General features: G+C 41.0%; 2 protein-coding genes across 3 annotated transcripts in view; both read left to right on the top strand.

Annotated features, from left to right (window-relative positions):
- Window positions 1-4,171, top strand: part of stat6 (signal transducer and activator of transcription 6, interleukin-4 induced) — a 50,323-nt gene extending 46,152 nt beyond the window's left edge. For both annotated transcript variants that reach the window (XM_090202679.1, XM_090202680.1), the window contains one exon: window positions 1,129-4,171. In XM_090202679.1, the coding sequence (XP_090058805.1) occupies window positions 1,129-1,189 (61 nt within the window). In that variant the 3' untranslated portion in view covers window positions 1,190-4,171. The remainder of the gene's footprint in view (window positions 1-1,128) is intronic.
- A 6,884-nt stretch (window positions 4,172-11,055) lies between these two features.
- On the top strand, window positions 11,056-16,013 carry LOC110491930 (lens fiber major intrinsic protein-like). The gene is made up of 4 exons (XM_021565806.3): window positions 11,056-12,302; window positions 13,206-13,370; window positions 14,040-14,120; window positions 14,331-16,013. Exons 1-4 carry the CDS (start codon window positions 11,943-11,945, stop codon window positions 14,514-14,516), a joined length of 792 nt encoding a protein of 263 aa, XP_021421481.1. The 5' UTR covers window positions 11,056-11,942; the 3' UTR covers window positions 14,517-16,013.
- Window positions 16,014-16,567: the final 554 nt, after the last annotated feature.

Below are 16,567 nucleotides of genomic sequence, written 5' to 3' on the forward strand. Positions count from 1 at the left end.
CCCTTTGAGGATGATGCAGTTATTAATTACACTTTAGATGGTGTATCAATACATCCAGTTACTACAAAGATATAGGCGCCCTTCCTAACTCAGTTGCCGGAGAGGAAGGAAACCGCTCAGGAATTTCACCATGAGGACAATGGTGATTTTCAAACAGTTAGAGTTTAATGGCTGTGATAGGAGATAACTGAGGATGGATCAACAACATTGTATTTACTCCAGAATACTAGAATAAATGACAGAGTGAAAAGAAGGAAGTCTGGACAGAATAAAAAAAATATGGCAAAGCAATTAATTTTTTTGTCCTTAATACAAAATGTTATATTTGTGGCAAATCCAACAAAACACATCACTGAGTGCCACTTCATATTTTCAAGTATGATGGTAGCTACATCATGGTATGGGTATGCTTGTCATCGGCCAGGACTAGGGAGTTTTTCAGGATATAAAGAAATAGAATAGGCTAAATCCTAGAGGAAAACCTGTCTCAGTCTGCTTTCCAACAGACACTGGGAGACAAATTCCCCTTTCAGCAGGACAATAACATAAAACAGAAGGCCAAATATACACTGGAGTTGCTTACCAAGATGATATTGAATGTTCATGAGTGGCCTAGTTGCAGTTTTGACTTAAATTGACTTGAAAATCTATGGTAAGACTCGTGTAGGTAGCAATGATCAATAACCAATTTGACAGAGCTTGAATAACATTTAAAAATGTGCAAAAATTGTACAATCCAGGTGTGCAAAGCTCTTAACGACTTACCCAGAAAGACTGGCAGCTGGAATCACTGCCAAAGGTGATTCTAACATGTATTGACTCAGGGGTGTGAATACTTATCTAAATGAGATATTTCTGTATTTCATTTACAATAAAATTGCACACATTTTTTTTTTTTTATCTAAAAAAAAATCACTTTGTCATTAAGGGGTATTTATTGTGTGTAGATGGGTGAAAAAAGGAATTTAATGGATTTTGAATTCTAGCTGTAACAACAAATTGTATAATAAATTAAGGGGTATGTATTTGAGGGGTATGTTTTTGAGGGGTATGTTAATGCACTGTATTTGACCCCTCACTGGGACAGCACTTCAGACCCCTCCATATACTGTGTGTTTGTGTTTTCAGGTCCCAGGGCCCGACTTCTGAGATGGAGCTAGAGGAGATTCTGAACACTCTCTCGGAGTAGGAAGAAGTGGAGGAAGAGGACGAGGGGGGAATGTAAGAGGAGGAGGAGCCCAGTGGAGACAGTTTCTCATCACTCTGATCTAGCAAGTGGATATTCGTCAAATCAGTCTTGATTTATGTATTGTAACAGGCCCATAATGTGCTTACTTAAGTCCGTTTTGGATGTATTTGGCTGTTCTCTTACAAAAAAAGATTGCAGTTTTGAAACTGCCGTAAAAGTGCATGAACTGCAGTCGACTGTGGTATTTTAGAAGCATAATTGTAGAATAACTGCAATTATACTGCACTCGAACTGCAGTTACACTGCAAAATTACAGCAGTAAAAAAAAAACGGTGTTTTTTGCATACTGCAGTTATACTGCACTCTGACAGCAAGGATTTTCGCTGCATAACATGTAGAAGTTGTCCCTTTTCAGGTTTAGAAGTGACTGCTAAATGCTAACTCCCGTTTGTAGAAGATGGTTAGCATAGCTAGCATACAGAAATCGGTGGTAGTAATTTTTTAACTGTAATTCAGTTGATTGGTAATGATGACATGAACATGTGATGCGGTTGACATCTACACAAGCATTATACTCCGATTTTTACCTCAACATAGCGTGAAATACGCTTATAAACATTAGCCTAAATGTAAGCTAATTTTGCTGGGGGGCAATGAGGAGAATCGGGATCTTTCCCCCAAGTGTTTTCATAGCAATTCCATTGTTTTAGTCGAGTTTGATTGACCTATTTACTTCATCTATACTCCCAGTCGGTATTAGAACGTTGTGGCCCCCTGCCCGCCTGTGGGGAAAACGACCTGGGGTTACCTAGGTTACCCCGTTGGTTCACAGCAACACCTCAACCTTTTTCAAACACAATTTTCTTGTTGTCTACTTGTTTTAGTCAATTACAAAACTACATTTAAGACAAGTAAAACATGTTTAAAGATTACTTTTCAACATTGCCTGCTCCCGAGCGTTCTCAATACTTAGAAAAACATAATATTGTAGAGCTTCTCTCATGCCCCTTTTCATGACGGTGCTAGCAGCCACGTGAGGGAGTGAGTGATAGCTAGCTACCGACTGGAACATTAAGCTTCAAGTAGTGAATAGAATTACAAACAGATTATACTAAATAAGTTCAATGTCTTACCTGTGATGTAATGTTTTCCATACACATAGCTAGCTATGTGTAGCCTACTTGGACACCGGGTGCCCACATTTCCCACTCTCCCATGCCAAAAATCCTGATGCCACAGGGCTCTTCTCGCAGGCTCTTATTTCCCTACGTGGGAGCATTGCAAACCATAGGTTAGGATGTTTTTTTTACCTGGTTACATGTACATTGAACAACACAGCAGCTTTTCGGCATGTTTTGTTATTTATGTTTAACAAAAAATGTACAACGAAGTTAGGTTGCTATTATGATAGTATATTGACCCCAATTTATAATGAAGGGGAATGGGAAACAATGTTTGTATTCTATTCTTCTTATGACGTGAATATCGACTCAAGAGTGTTGAGAGAGATGAGATGTTCTGAGAGACATAGACATTCTACCTATCACTCCTTTCTCCTAGTTAAGTGGTTCCCATTCTCAACTTCTTCCTTTGCTGAGGACCACCAGATCTGGGAACGACTGCCCTAGTTTATAATATAGAAGTGTGTTAAAAGCCATTGGATCATCTATTTCGTAAAACTCTTGCAAAGGCTGTGGCCTGGCATTTTGGCACCCAGAACCATATCTCGCATGTGCATTGGTCTGTTTCGTCTGTCACGATTCTGTCTACTTTGGGATAAAGGATATGAGACTGATGGAACTACACTAAGGGAAGACTACCACATTATGCAGACAACATAAATAGTATAGTATAGCCAAGACAACGACCAAATGAGTTAGCAATATACCAGCACAAACATATATGGAACCAGGCTACTTACAGTATGAGACTGAGAACAAACTTCTAGGCTTTCTAACAAGGGAATAAACCAGATCACAGCCATATTAAGTACATGTTGGGTGTTCATACAGTACTTACATACATATTTTCTATACAGTAAATGTAGTTTCCATTTAAAGGACTATTTCAGAAACACACCATTTGCACATATGTAGACACTTATGGGGCTGGATATAATGAATATGAGGTTAGAAATAGGTGAAGTGTTTCTTTAATACACCGGCATCATTATTAGCTGTCAATATGATAGTTCACTATGTAGTAGTTTGATGATTTATCATTGTTTGCTTGTATGTACAAATTATACATTCCTCATACCCTAGTAGATTACAAGGGGACTTCCACACTTTCAGACCCCCCCCCCCCCCCACAAAAAATAATTGTTATTCTGTTTGGATCTCTAATGCTTAAAATGAAAATATCTTTCCATTTTTGAGTTTTCTTTTTTATTGTAAATAACTTAGTTGTACCTCGTTTTAATGTCTGTAACACAGAGAGATGGTTGATTTTACATGGCATCTTATACAGTATTCCATGACATAACCTACATAGTCACATAGTAGAGTGATATTAAATCATTGATTGTTGGGTGACGAGATTAAATATAGTTTGTTTCAGATGAGTAGACACCAATATAGGTTGCTATTATGATAGTATATGTATTATACAAAACAACATTTGTCTATTCAATGTTTTGTTATTTCTCTGTCATTTTTACTACGTTACCTTTAAATTACCAGTAGCGCTTTTGTTATCTCCAAGGGAATGCCATACTTCATTATATATTCTGTCTTATTCTCAACTATGAAAAGGTATCTTGATATTTTGCTCAAACACCTATTCGGAAGCATTCTCTCTTCTTTTTTAAATTTGTTGTGAGCAAATGAAGCGGGTGTGCACTATAATCAGAATGCTTCACATAATTATTCATAGTTCCACAATAAATGTATTTCCTGTAAATCCCATGGCTATATAAACCAACCCACCTTCACTCAGATGTATTTTCCTTTGAACTATTAAAAGAGTTGTCATAAACTGTCACAACTGTTTACGACATATGTCATGGCTATGACAGTCTTATTTAGTCCTTATGTGCAGCTGTAGGATCTTAATTTGAGCCAGTTTGTTACAGCAGGATAATAATCCTAAAGCAACAGGAATTGTGAATTATTATGTGCATTATAAATAATGGAAATTTTTTGTAGGGGTTGATACATTTTTCATATTTTAAAGTGGAAATTTAGAAGCCTTTTTAAACCTTGAATACACTACAAGTTTGCATTTCCTGCTATGCAGGAAAATTCTCAGCAACAAAAGAGTGACTAAATTAAGATCCTACATCTGTAAGTAGGGTTCAAGTACAATGTAACAGAGTCTGAAGCAAAACTGAAACATAACTGCAGGCTTTTCTCAACAGCAGCTTTTATCAACTCTGTCAGAGACCTCTGAACTCATCCGATGGAAGAAAGGATGTGAGGAATCAAGGAAATGCATTTGAGGTTTTCTCAAGAACTACTCAGCTATCCTTAATATTTTCCATGGAATTGAGTGAGACACTTGTTAATAGTTGGTTTTGTGTATCATCATCATAGATGCCCTTATTGCCCAGCTGATTCAATTTAACTACCCCTGCCTCAATGACTTCATCATGATCATCAAAAATAGGCAACAATCCTTTTGCATGTAACAGTATTTGTATGTCTTCTAAACAATATAATCGTTCGACTCTTTCTCGAATTTTGGATTGATTTCCTTTTTTTCAGACAAAGAAACACACAAAACGGGCCTCCTGGGTGGCGCAGTGGTTAAGGGCGCTGTACTGCAGCGCCATCAGAGTCCCTGGGTTCGCGCCCAGGCTCTGTCGTAACCGGCCGCGACCGGGAGGTCCGTGGGGCGACGCACAATTGGCCTAGCGTCGTCCGGGTTAGGGAGGGCTTGGTCGGTAGGGATGTCCTTGTCTCATCGCGCACCAGCGACTCCTGTGGCGGGCCGGGCGCAGTGCGCGCTAACCAAGGTTGTCAGGTGCACGGTGTAGCCGTGCTGGCTTCCGGGTTGGATGCGCGCTGTGTTAAGAAGCAGTGCGGCTGGTTGGGTTGTGTATCGGAGGACGCATGACATTCAACCTTCGTCTCTCCCGAGCCCGTATGGGAGTTGTAGCGATGAGACAAGCTACTACAACAATTGGATACCACGAAATTGGGGAGAAAAAGGGGTAAAAATAAATATATATATATTTTTTTTAAAGAAACACACAAAACAGATATAAGATCAACACCAAGAGGATTAAGACAGGGATTAAAACAACTCTACAACTTGACCAACTTGACCACAGTTCAATGATAAGCATACTTCTATTCACCTCCCTCTCAGCTTTGGGCCCATATTCAAAAAAACATTCCAGGGTGGGACTGCTGATCTAGAATTCATATACTAGATCAGCACTCCCACCAGAGTCACACTGCCTCTTGAAGGAGAATGGCCACAGATTGTTGTTCACAGGCAGATTAACATCTTGCTCTAAAGCGCACTAGACAAGTGGTCCTCTGTAGCTCAGTTGGTAGAGCGTGGTGCTTGCAACGCCAGGATAGTGGTTTCAATTCCTGGGTCCACATGTATTTAAAATATATGCACGCATGACTGTAAGTTGCTTTGGCATGTACACTGAGTATACCAAACACTAGGAACATCCTCCTAATATTGAGTTGCATTCCCCCCCCCCCCCCTGCTTTTTCCCTGAGAACAGCCTCAATTCGTCAGGGCATGGACTCCACAATGTGTTGAAAGCATTCCACAGGGATGCTGGCCCATGTTGACTCCAATGCTTCCCACAGTTTTGTAGTTTTTTTTAAGGAGTGGATCAGCTTAATATTGTGGAAAGATTGTTGCTTCCATCAATGTAATTGTCTGCATCATTTCCAATCCCCCATATCTTTTTTTTGGTAAATATATATATACATACACATGCATACATATATAAATACACACACCTACAGTTGATGTCAGAAGTTTACATACACTTATGTTGGAGTCATTAAAACTAGGTTTTCAACCACTCCACAAATTTCTTGTTAACAAACTATAGTTACGGCATGTAAGTTAGGACATCTACTTTGTGCATGACACAAGTAATTTTTCAAAAAATTGTTTACAGACAGATTATTTCACTTATAATTCACTGAATCACAATTCCAGTGGGCCAGAAGTTTACATACACTAAGTTGACTGTGCCTTCAAACAGCATGGAAAATTCCAGAAAATGATGTCATGGCTTTAGAAGCTTCTGATAGGCTAATTTACATAATTTGAGTCAATTGGAGGTGTACCTGTGGATGTATTTCAAGGCCTACCTTCAAGCTCAGTGCCTCTTTGCTTGACATCATGGGAAAATCAAAAGAAATCAGCCAAGACCCCAGAAAAAAATTGTAGACCTCCACAAGTCTGGTTCATCCTTGGGAGCGATTTCCAAATGCCTGAAGGTACCATGTTCATCTGTACAAACAATAGTACGCAAGTATAAACACCATGGGACCACGCAGCCTTCATACCGCTCAGGAAGGAGACGCGTTCTGTCTCCTAGAGATGAACATACTTTGGTGTGAAAAGTGCAAATCAATCCCAGAACAACAGCAAAGGACCTTGTGAAGATGCTGGAGGGAACAGGTACAAAAGTATCTATATCCACAGTAAAACGAGTCCTATATCGACATAACCTGAAAGGCCGCTCAGCATGGAAGAAGCTACTGCTCCAAAACCGCCATAAAAAAAGCCAGACTACGGTTTGCAACTGCACATGGGGACAAAGATCGTACTTTTTGGAGAAATGTCCTCTGGTCTGATGAAACAAAAATTGAACTGTTTGGCCATAATGACCATCGTTATGTTTGGAGGAAAAATGGGGATGCTTGCAAGCTGAAGAACACCATCCCAACCATGAAGCAGAGGGTTGGCAGCATCATGTTGTGGAGGTGACTTGCTGCAGGAGGGACTGGTGCACTTCACAAAATAGATGGCATCATGAGGAAGTCAACTTATGTGGATATATTGAAGCAACATCTCAAGACATCAGTCAGGAAGTTAAAGCTTGGTCGCAAATGGGTCTTCCAAATGGACAGTGACCCCAAGCATACTTCCAAATTTGTGGCAAAATGGCTTAAGGACAAGAAAGTCTAGGTATTATTGTGGCCATCACAAAGCCCTGACCTCAATCCTATAGAAAATTTGTGGGTAGAACTGAAAAAGAGTGTGTGAGCAAGGAGGCCTATAAACCTGACTCAGTTGCACCAGCTCTGTCAGGAGGAATGGTACAACATTCACCCAACTTATTGTGGGAAGCTTGTTGAAGGCTACCCGAAACGTTTGACCCAAGTTAAACAATTTAAATGCAATTCTACCAAATACTAATTGAGTGTATGTAAATTTCTGACCCACTGGGAATGTGATGAAAGAAATAAAAGCTGAAATAAATAATTATCTCTAGTATTATTCTGACATTTCACATTCTTAAAATGAAGTGATGATCCTAACTGACCTAAGACAAGGAATTTCTACTAGAATTACATGTCAGGAATTGTCAAAAACTGAGTTTAAATGTATTTGGCTAAGGTGTATGTAAACTTCCGACATCAACTGTATATAGATATACATACTTTTTTTTAGAATATACCTAAATATATAGAATATATATTCCCCGCAAACCCTACCACCCTTCTCCTAATTGGAGTAAACTAATAAACAATAACACTTAGGCTTCTCAGTTTATACATCTTATACACATTTTACAGACACAATCTATTTTACAATAGATATTTTGTTTGTTTTTAGTCCTTCCTCTATTTCTATTTGTAACTGCTATTTCACCAAATTTCTGAACCTATATACATTTTAAAGACCTCGTATGTTTTACATTGGTTATCTTGTTATTAGTCCCACCCTTCAGCTCCATTCAACCCCTCCCATCTTTAACCTGGTCAGTCTATGTCACGGAAAGAGCAGGTGTCCTTAGTGTTTTGTACACAGTGCATTATATTCTTATATTACTAGTCTACGGCCATGTATGTTCTACTCAGTTCTCCAGGTGTCTGTCTGTGCTGTAGTGAGAGTTGTAATAAGTATTTCTACCACAATGTAGTGCCTGTGAGGCAGCCCAGGCCTGCTATTGAGGAGAGCAGGAGATTGTCCTGGCTTCTGTGTGCTGTAGCGTGCGTTTCTACCACATAGTGTTGGAGCTGATGTTGGAGAGTAGGAGATAGATGGTAGCGAGCTATGGGTTGGATGGTAGAGAGAGGGGCTGTGGATTGGTTAGTTGTGTTGGTGTCAGCAGTCTGAAGCAGAGAGGTGATAGAAGATAAATTCCCCACTCTTGCAGGTTTTAACTCCGTCCTCTGTAAAACAGGCTTACACCCACAATAGAATGCTTACCAATGCAGAACTGGCCGGGAGGGAGGCAGAATGCATAGACCACAAAAGAGATACAGCAACCCACCACCCAACAAGTTCATTCTGAGCCTGGTATGTCTTTGCCTTACCAATATCTACAGGCCAGGCAGAAAATAGCTTTTAATATTGAGGATAGATTGTAGCTTCCATCAATGTAATTTTCTGCATCATTTCCAATCCCCCATATATTTTTGGCTAAATATATATATTCGATTAAAAAAAAAATATATATATTTTCATTTCCCCTAACCCTACCACCCCTCCCCTAATTGGAGTAAACGAATGGACAACAACACTTACTGTAGGCTTCTACTTACAGCTTATGCACATTATACGGGCACAATGTATTTTACAATAGTTAACTTTTGTTTGTTTTCAATCCCCTCCTTCAGCTCCCCTCAACCCCTCCCATCTATCTTCTATTTGACATATATTTTTAACTGTGCTGTTTCAATAAAGTTCTGAACCTATATAAATTTTCCGGACACAGTATATTTCACATGAGTTATCTTGTTGTTTTTAGCCCCACCCTTCAGCTCCACTCAACTCCTCCCATCTATCTCTGAACACCGTCCAGTTTTGATTTCTATTTGCCATATATTTTTCACAAAGGTTCTGAACCTTTCTGTTCTCATTGTTTCTACAGATTGTAAACTAAAGATGAACATTTTAGCTAAACGTATTACTATATTATTGATCGATTTGACTATGACTTTTCAAACCACCCAGCAGTGCTATCTGCAGAGTTATCTCCAGGTAAATGTTGCAATTCTTCAGCCATTCCTGCCACCAAAAACAAGCTACATAGGGACAGTACCAAAACAAATGATCTAATGACTCTCTCTGCTTGGTTTTAACAAATGTGATCGTCTCAGACTTGGAGATAATACAGAATTGAGTGTTCTTCGTTTACTTCAGTTGTTTGCCAACTCACGAAAATATTGTGATAGCGTCCAACGTGCTCAACTGAATTTCCTTCATTTCTCCAGAGGTGACTTGGAAATGACATGTGTGTGCAGCTGACTGGCATGAGAGAATAGCTTAGAGTTACATTGATCTTACCATAAAAATAAAGCATCCCTTTCCCTTTGAATATACATGGTCATTTATATCATACATGGCTCACCCAAAATCAATGTATTGTTAGTTCCATGGGGCTGTATTATAAGCACTCCTGTAAAGGGTAGGCTACATAGTGCATATAGGGATGGGATGGAAAGAGTAGGCTAAATGGCCAGCTATTGCTCCACCATGGATAAGGGAAGCTCTTATACATTCGACAGCAGGCGCAGCAAGACAAAAACAGATCGTGGAAAGCGACAGAATCTGTTACTGCCAGCGTTTTGTATCTCCAGCGTATGAAAGGACGGGAGGGGAAAAGCCCCTGACCACAGCACTATGCTTTCACGGCTCAGTTCCATCCGCCCCCTCTCTGGCGGGCTAGCCTGGTCAGCGTGATGCTGGATGCTCCAGTGCAGAAGCTCAATGCCAAACCTTCTGCTGCCCCCCCCCCCCCCTCCAAACACGGGTTTATCTGAAGCTTTATCTGTCCTGGGCCCGAGCCTCTCCTCGCAGTCACCATATACAATGTAAAAGTCTGCCTAATCAATTCTGGGGCTGCGTAGAACCAACTTGCATTGCACTGCACACATCCTGAATACTATGGAGAGCACTACATACGGAGAATAAAGTAATGCATGTATTGCAATGACTGTAATGATCATTCACTAGGAGTTTTAATTGAAGTGTTTAATAGAGTGGATGTGTGAGAATGAGAATAGTTGAGTATGTGGGACAAAAGGACACAATCAAAAGAGTATTGAGAAAGGCCGATTGATAGTGAGGGATTCCTCTGGGTGCAGTGTGCTACTCGGCATGCTGCCAATTGAGGGGGTTAAACAGAACATGACACATGATTAAAGGTTGAAGTCCTGTCACTAGTTCAAGCCAGTGTTAGAGATCTACTTTGGAAAATGCTGACAGTTGAGAACAACATTGTAGAGGCAAATCTGTTTTTTTTTTATATGAGTATAGTTTATATCACTGATTTGCATTGACATAAAGCAACACATTATAAATCCTCAGTAATCAAAGAATATTGTCAGAGTTACATTGATATTGTCATAACAGACAGTAACTCGGCCCATCTTTCACGTCATAATGAGATAAGAGTACTGCTCCTCTCTGTGTCCATAGGAGTTGCATGCATAACAACACATATGACTTCAGTCTTTCTATTGGCAGCAGTAGTGAGTTCAGGCTGGTTTCCGTTATGGGGCCTCACTTGCTCTATGGTGTTATGAAAACTGGGATTGTTCTCTGGCGTCTGTCAGCACTTGAAGAATGTTGAGAAAGGAAGACCAGACCTTTTTTTTTACCCCACTGGAGAGATGAGATGGGCCAAATGGGACTCTGGAAAGGCTCACCAGGCGCCGCCAGACCCATATGTTTAGCCCAGGTCTTATATTTGTCTGAAGCAATCCACTACTGGTTGTAACAGAAGGTCAATAAACCATTTATCTGGCCTTCCTGTCCTCAACCAACATCTAACATTAACAACATCATCAGTTATGAATCCCACTAAAAATAATGATTCCTGTTCAATATGAATTTCCTGAGTTGACACATGATCAAAAGTAATATGTCTATGAAAACCTAATGTATTTGAATGTATCTTTTCTAAAATATCCCCCTTAAACCTTTCAGCTGTGTCCTTCTCTACATGGCCCCTGGGCAATATGAAGCTCATAGTTAGGGTTAAGGGTTAGGATGATGAACACTGGCATGGGCACTGGGCAGAGAGAGGTCAGGGTGTTAGAAGGGTTAAGTATTTTTGTTTTGATTTGTTGTATTGTGTGGTGGCCCCTCCCAGCCCCCTCCCCTGAGGTCCGTGGCCCTGGGGCCGTTATAAATAGTCCCGTGGGCTCCCCCTGCTCTGACAGTGAGGCTAAATGTCTGCAGGACATGCTCAACCTTTGTCTATCAATGTTCCTCTACTAACCACCAGCAGGGTTGGCATATCGAGACCAACGCTCCGCTCCACACAGACAGGACACAGGTCTCTATGACTAGACTAGACAGAAAGCGACGTTGTAGGTCATTGGAAGTCAGTAAAGTTAGTGACTCCTAGAGAGTTGCATGTGGAACTGTTGTTTAAGTGCGGAAGCATCTTTAGGTTTAGAGAGGCACTTTATGCTTTTAAGTTTGCTGTCTTGTTTTTTGTTTATACTACCTTGAAGGCATCACTGAGATAGTCATTATTGATACGGTAAACAGAGCTTGGTGACTCAGAAGGAGAATACACATTTTCTCCTGTTTTCGCTCCTCTTTTCATCCCTCCATTGCTTTGGGGTAGCCTCTTGACTTTTTGGCCACAATGTGGGAGTTCCGGTCCATGTCGTTCTGGCGGGCAGTGTTTGCCGAGTTCTATGGCACCATGTTCTTTGTGTTCTTTGGTCTGGGGGCGGCTTTGCGCTGGACCACCGGGCCCCACAACGTTCTCCATGTGGCCTTTTGCTTCGGCCTGGCCGCTGCCACCCTCATCCAGTCCATCGGTCACATCAGCGGGGGACACATCAACCCGGCCGTCACCTTCGCCTACCTGATTGGCTCCCAGATGTCCCTGTTCCGCGCCTTTTTCTACATTGTGGCCCAGTGTCTGGGGGCGCTGGCCGGGGCCGCCGTGCTCTATGGGGTCACCCCCAACAACATGAGGGGAAACCTGGCACTCAACACGGTAAGACTACCTGACCAATGACAGGTGATGTAGGAATGAACCAGGGTTGGGGTCAATTCCATTTCAATTAGGTCAATTCAGCTGAATTTAAATGGAATTGATCACAACCCTGATAAGAAAGTCTGTGGAGACAATCACACATTTCAGAGTTCCATTGTCATCTGCCATGAATAAATGAAATTAACTTGACAGGTGATAAAGAACATCTGTGTGTGTAACCACAACTTCTTTCTTTTTACTCTGTTCTACATTGTAGAATAATAGTGAAGACATCAAAACTATGAAATAACAGATATGGAATCATGTAGTAACCAAAAAAGTGTTCAACGAATCAAAATATGTTTTATATTTGAGATTCTTCTAAGTAGCCTTGATGACAGCTTTGAACACTCTTGACATTCTCTCATGGGGAATGCTTTTCCAACAGTCTTGAAGGAGTTCCCAAATATGCTGAGCACTTGTCATCAAGGCAAAGGATGGTTACTACATGATTCCATATGTGTTACTTCATAGTTTTGATGTATTCACTATTATTCTACAATGTAGAAAATAGTAAAAAATAAAGAAAAGCCCTGGATAGAGTAGGTGAGTTCAAACTTTTGACTGGTACCGTAAATATATATATTTGAACAACGTTAGATGTTATGAATAGTTAATAGTCATAAAATATCTGTAATTAAATGTGTACAAAAACACCACTCCACTTTAGAATGCATGCGCAATGTAAGATGTGCCAATTATACTTTTTTAGTGAGCTATTTTTATGCCTTCAAGGTTTAACCTATTGATTGATTGACTGACTGTTAGAGTTTTTCATACCGGCCAATGGAGTAGAAATAACTTCAAAAAGTGAACAGTAATCATTCATTCAACTGTCTGTTCTATCTCGTCCCCCTTCTCCAGCTGCAGCCAGGTATCAGCCTGGGCATGGCCACCACCATGGAGGTGTTCCTCACCCTGCAGCTGGTTGTCTGCATCTTTGCTGTGACAGATGAGAGGCGTAATGGACGCCTGGGCTCTGCCGCCCTAGCCATCGGCTTCTCTGTCCTCATAGGACACCTGCTGGGGGTAAATATATAAAATATATGTTTATAGACCATAGAATACAGGGAATTGTATTGGGTGAAAATGGGCTTAGACACAGGGTTGGGTTGGTTGAAGCTTCGAGATTTTTAGCACTTTAAAAATGTTGTATTTACTTAACTTTTTTGACAACTGTTTTTAATAACTTGTAATAATGATGAAAGAGCAATAAACTAAACTAAGAGACATAGGCTTGGAGTGGGGTGGTAAGAGACCATTATGACTCATTATGATATGATCGGGGCTAGGTTTCCCAAATGCGGTGTAGCACTAAGATCATCTTAATTCCATTGAAATTGAGTGGACGAAACATGATTTTAGTGCTACAATACGATGCTTTTGGGAAACCTGGCCCTGAACAATATAGAACACCAGTCAAAGTGGGATATTTAGGGATAGGTCAATTCCAATAATGTATATGAGTAGATGATGTCAGAAGCAGGAATGCCTGATTAAATATGGGAATCCCCATCTCTGTGACTACAAAAGAGAAGGGGTGTGTAATCCATTGTTTTGATGGGGTTGGTCAGGACTCTAGATAGACCAATATGAGGGCGTTAAAAAGTACTATTGTATGATGTAGGTAGGTTTCTCACCGCGGCACTCTACATACTGTTACCAAAATATAACCCTGGTCTATTCTCTTTGATATAGATGTACTACACTGGTACTGGAATGAACCCTGCCAGGTCCTTCGCCCCTGCTGTCCTGGTCAGAAACTTTGTCAACCACTGGGTAAGACACTTTGTTCACACCTTACAAAGCCACAACGTACAGCAATTTAAAGATTTTACAATAATTTAGAGCAATTTGCAGCAACTTACAATATGTTGTTTGGAGTTTAGAACTGTGAAATAGCTAGATGAACTCACCAACACATTCCCCTTTCTATCTCTCTCTTTGTGTCTCTGTCTCCCTCTCCGGTCTGGTCTGGTCCTGTGCCAGGTGTACTGGGTGGGTCCGATGATTGGTGGTGCTATGGGAGCTATTATCTATGATTTCATGCTGTTTCCTCGCATGCGCGGTCTCTCTGAGAGGATGGCCATACTGAAGGGCACCAGGCCCCCAGAGGCTGAGAGCCAGCAGGACACCCGAGGAGAGGCCATTGAGCTCAAGACTCAGGCCCTATAAGCCTGGTGGAAGAAGGTTGGCTTTTTGAACCCCCTATCCCCCTATTCTGTACCCAAACCCCCTCCGAACCCTCAACCCCACCCAACACACACACATACCTCTTCCCCCCCCTTCCCATTTAACCCACCCACACACATAGTACATATGGACCATAGACACAAACCCTCCTCACCCTCACAACAATTCCACCTTCCTCACCATCCTCATTCTCACTCTGCTGATCCAGAAACAGCCCTAACCACCCTCCAACACTCCACCACTGACCCTCACCCATACCTCCCCCCTTGGACTGCAGGATAAAGACGTAGGGTAAGAAGAGGACTTAGTTGCCACTGAAGAAAGCACCCTGCTGTGGCCTGTGGTGTAGGGAATGGGTCACTCCTGGCTGACCAGGTGGCTATAACTGCTCAGGACAGGGGCATCTCTCTCTCTCTCTTTCTCTCTCGCTCGTTTGTAGTCTGCTAGGAGTGAAGCTACAGTAGAGCAGTGGACTTCTGCATGCTTTTTCAATTTTTTCCTCCAGTTTGAATCTCTCCCTTGTGTTTTTTTTGTTTTTGTTTCATGAAACTTCGGGAACCTGACATGTATGTTATATTATCCCTTTAAAGCATTTATGAGGATTTTATTCGACTCAAATTCCATTTTCAAGTCTTGCGTGTGTTGTGTGTGCGTGTTGTGTGCCTGTTTTAGCAAACCATTTTTATTCTGGCCTTTTTTCAATACCACAATTCCTTTGTTCGTTATCATGCTTTGTTGTCTTTATTCATCACGCTGTAGCCTATTCTAAGGGAAAGAAGCATCCTTTGCCCCCCTCCTCCTTCATTGATTTTGCTACAGTAAAGTTCTGATTCACTAGTAGTTTTACAGACAACATGTTTAGAGTGCTCCCCTTCAATTTTTCAAAGCCCTTCAATTTTTGCGTTGAAGTTCAATTGTTCTGTGTCTGTATCTCTTCAAGGGGAGCACAAACACAGTCAGATTTATATCAGAATAAACACACAACACACAAAATTGAACAGGTCTTTTGTTAACTCAATCTCCATCTCTATTTAAACACATCTTGAAAGGGGGATACCTAGTCAGTTGTACAACTGAATGCATTCGACTGAAATGTGTCTTCCGCATTTAACCCAACCCCTTTGTCATCGGCGCCCGGGGAACAGTGGGTTAACTGCCTTGCTCAAGGGCAGAATGACAGATTTTTACCTTGTCAGCTCGAGGATTCGATCCAGAAACCTTTCGGTTACTGGCGCAAGTCTCCTACTGCAAAGCTACCAAATTGTACATTATTATACATTTTTTACTACAAAATTCCACTTCTTTGACCTGTTGGCTCTCCTTGACTTCGATACAGCCATGTTAAGTGCCTAAGAAGATAAAAGGGTTTTTACTGTATGCAGTTCAGTACCAGTATTGTCTGTACCAGACTGTTACGTTTTACTCCGTTTCTGGAATGCTTTTTTTTTCCATTAAAGCTTGTGCCCTCGGATTTATGTACAGACGTGTGACAGCTGGATTGGCTTTCATTTCGTGTCATTTTATGTAATAACAACAACAACAAAAAACCTGACTGGCTTTGTTATGTGGATCAAGCTCGTTTTCTTAGTTGATTGTAGTTCTTTCTTATACATAACCTTTTAAAGAAAAAAAAATCACCCAAATGTGGCTGAAAACCAAAATGAGTGCATGATGATGCAGTGGCTTCTTGCTGGTGTTAGCAGACACCTGGTGCGTTTTCTCTTCTCTCTAAGGGGAGAGGTTCTCTTTTCTCTCTAGGGGAAGCGGGATCGATTTAAGATCAGGGAGTTATTTTCAGTGTACCGGTAAGTCCATCCACCTCTCTGATATCTAGTCTGTTTTACCCTCCAAACTCAGGTTCTTATAACCTGGTCCTAGTTCTGTTTGTGCTATGTTGCCACCAAGTTAGTAAGACAGCACAAACAGATCTGAAACCAGGCTATGGTTCTTAAACCTGGGGGGTAAAAACAGAGAAGAATCGAGAAGATAATCACCTAAACTGAGGCGATTTAATTCTTTAGCTTTGTGTTACT

Source organism: Oncorhynchus mykiss, chromosome 16 (assembly GCF_057628025.1).
Source record: "Oncorhynchus mykiss isolate SJ-2025 chromosome 16, ASM5762802v1, whole genome shotgun sequence".
Taxonomy (NCBI): domain Eukaryota; kingdom Metazoa; phylum Chordata; class Actinopteri; order Salmoniformes; family Salmonidae; genus Oncorhynchus; species Oncorhynchus mykiss.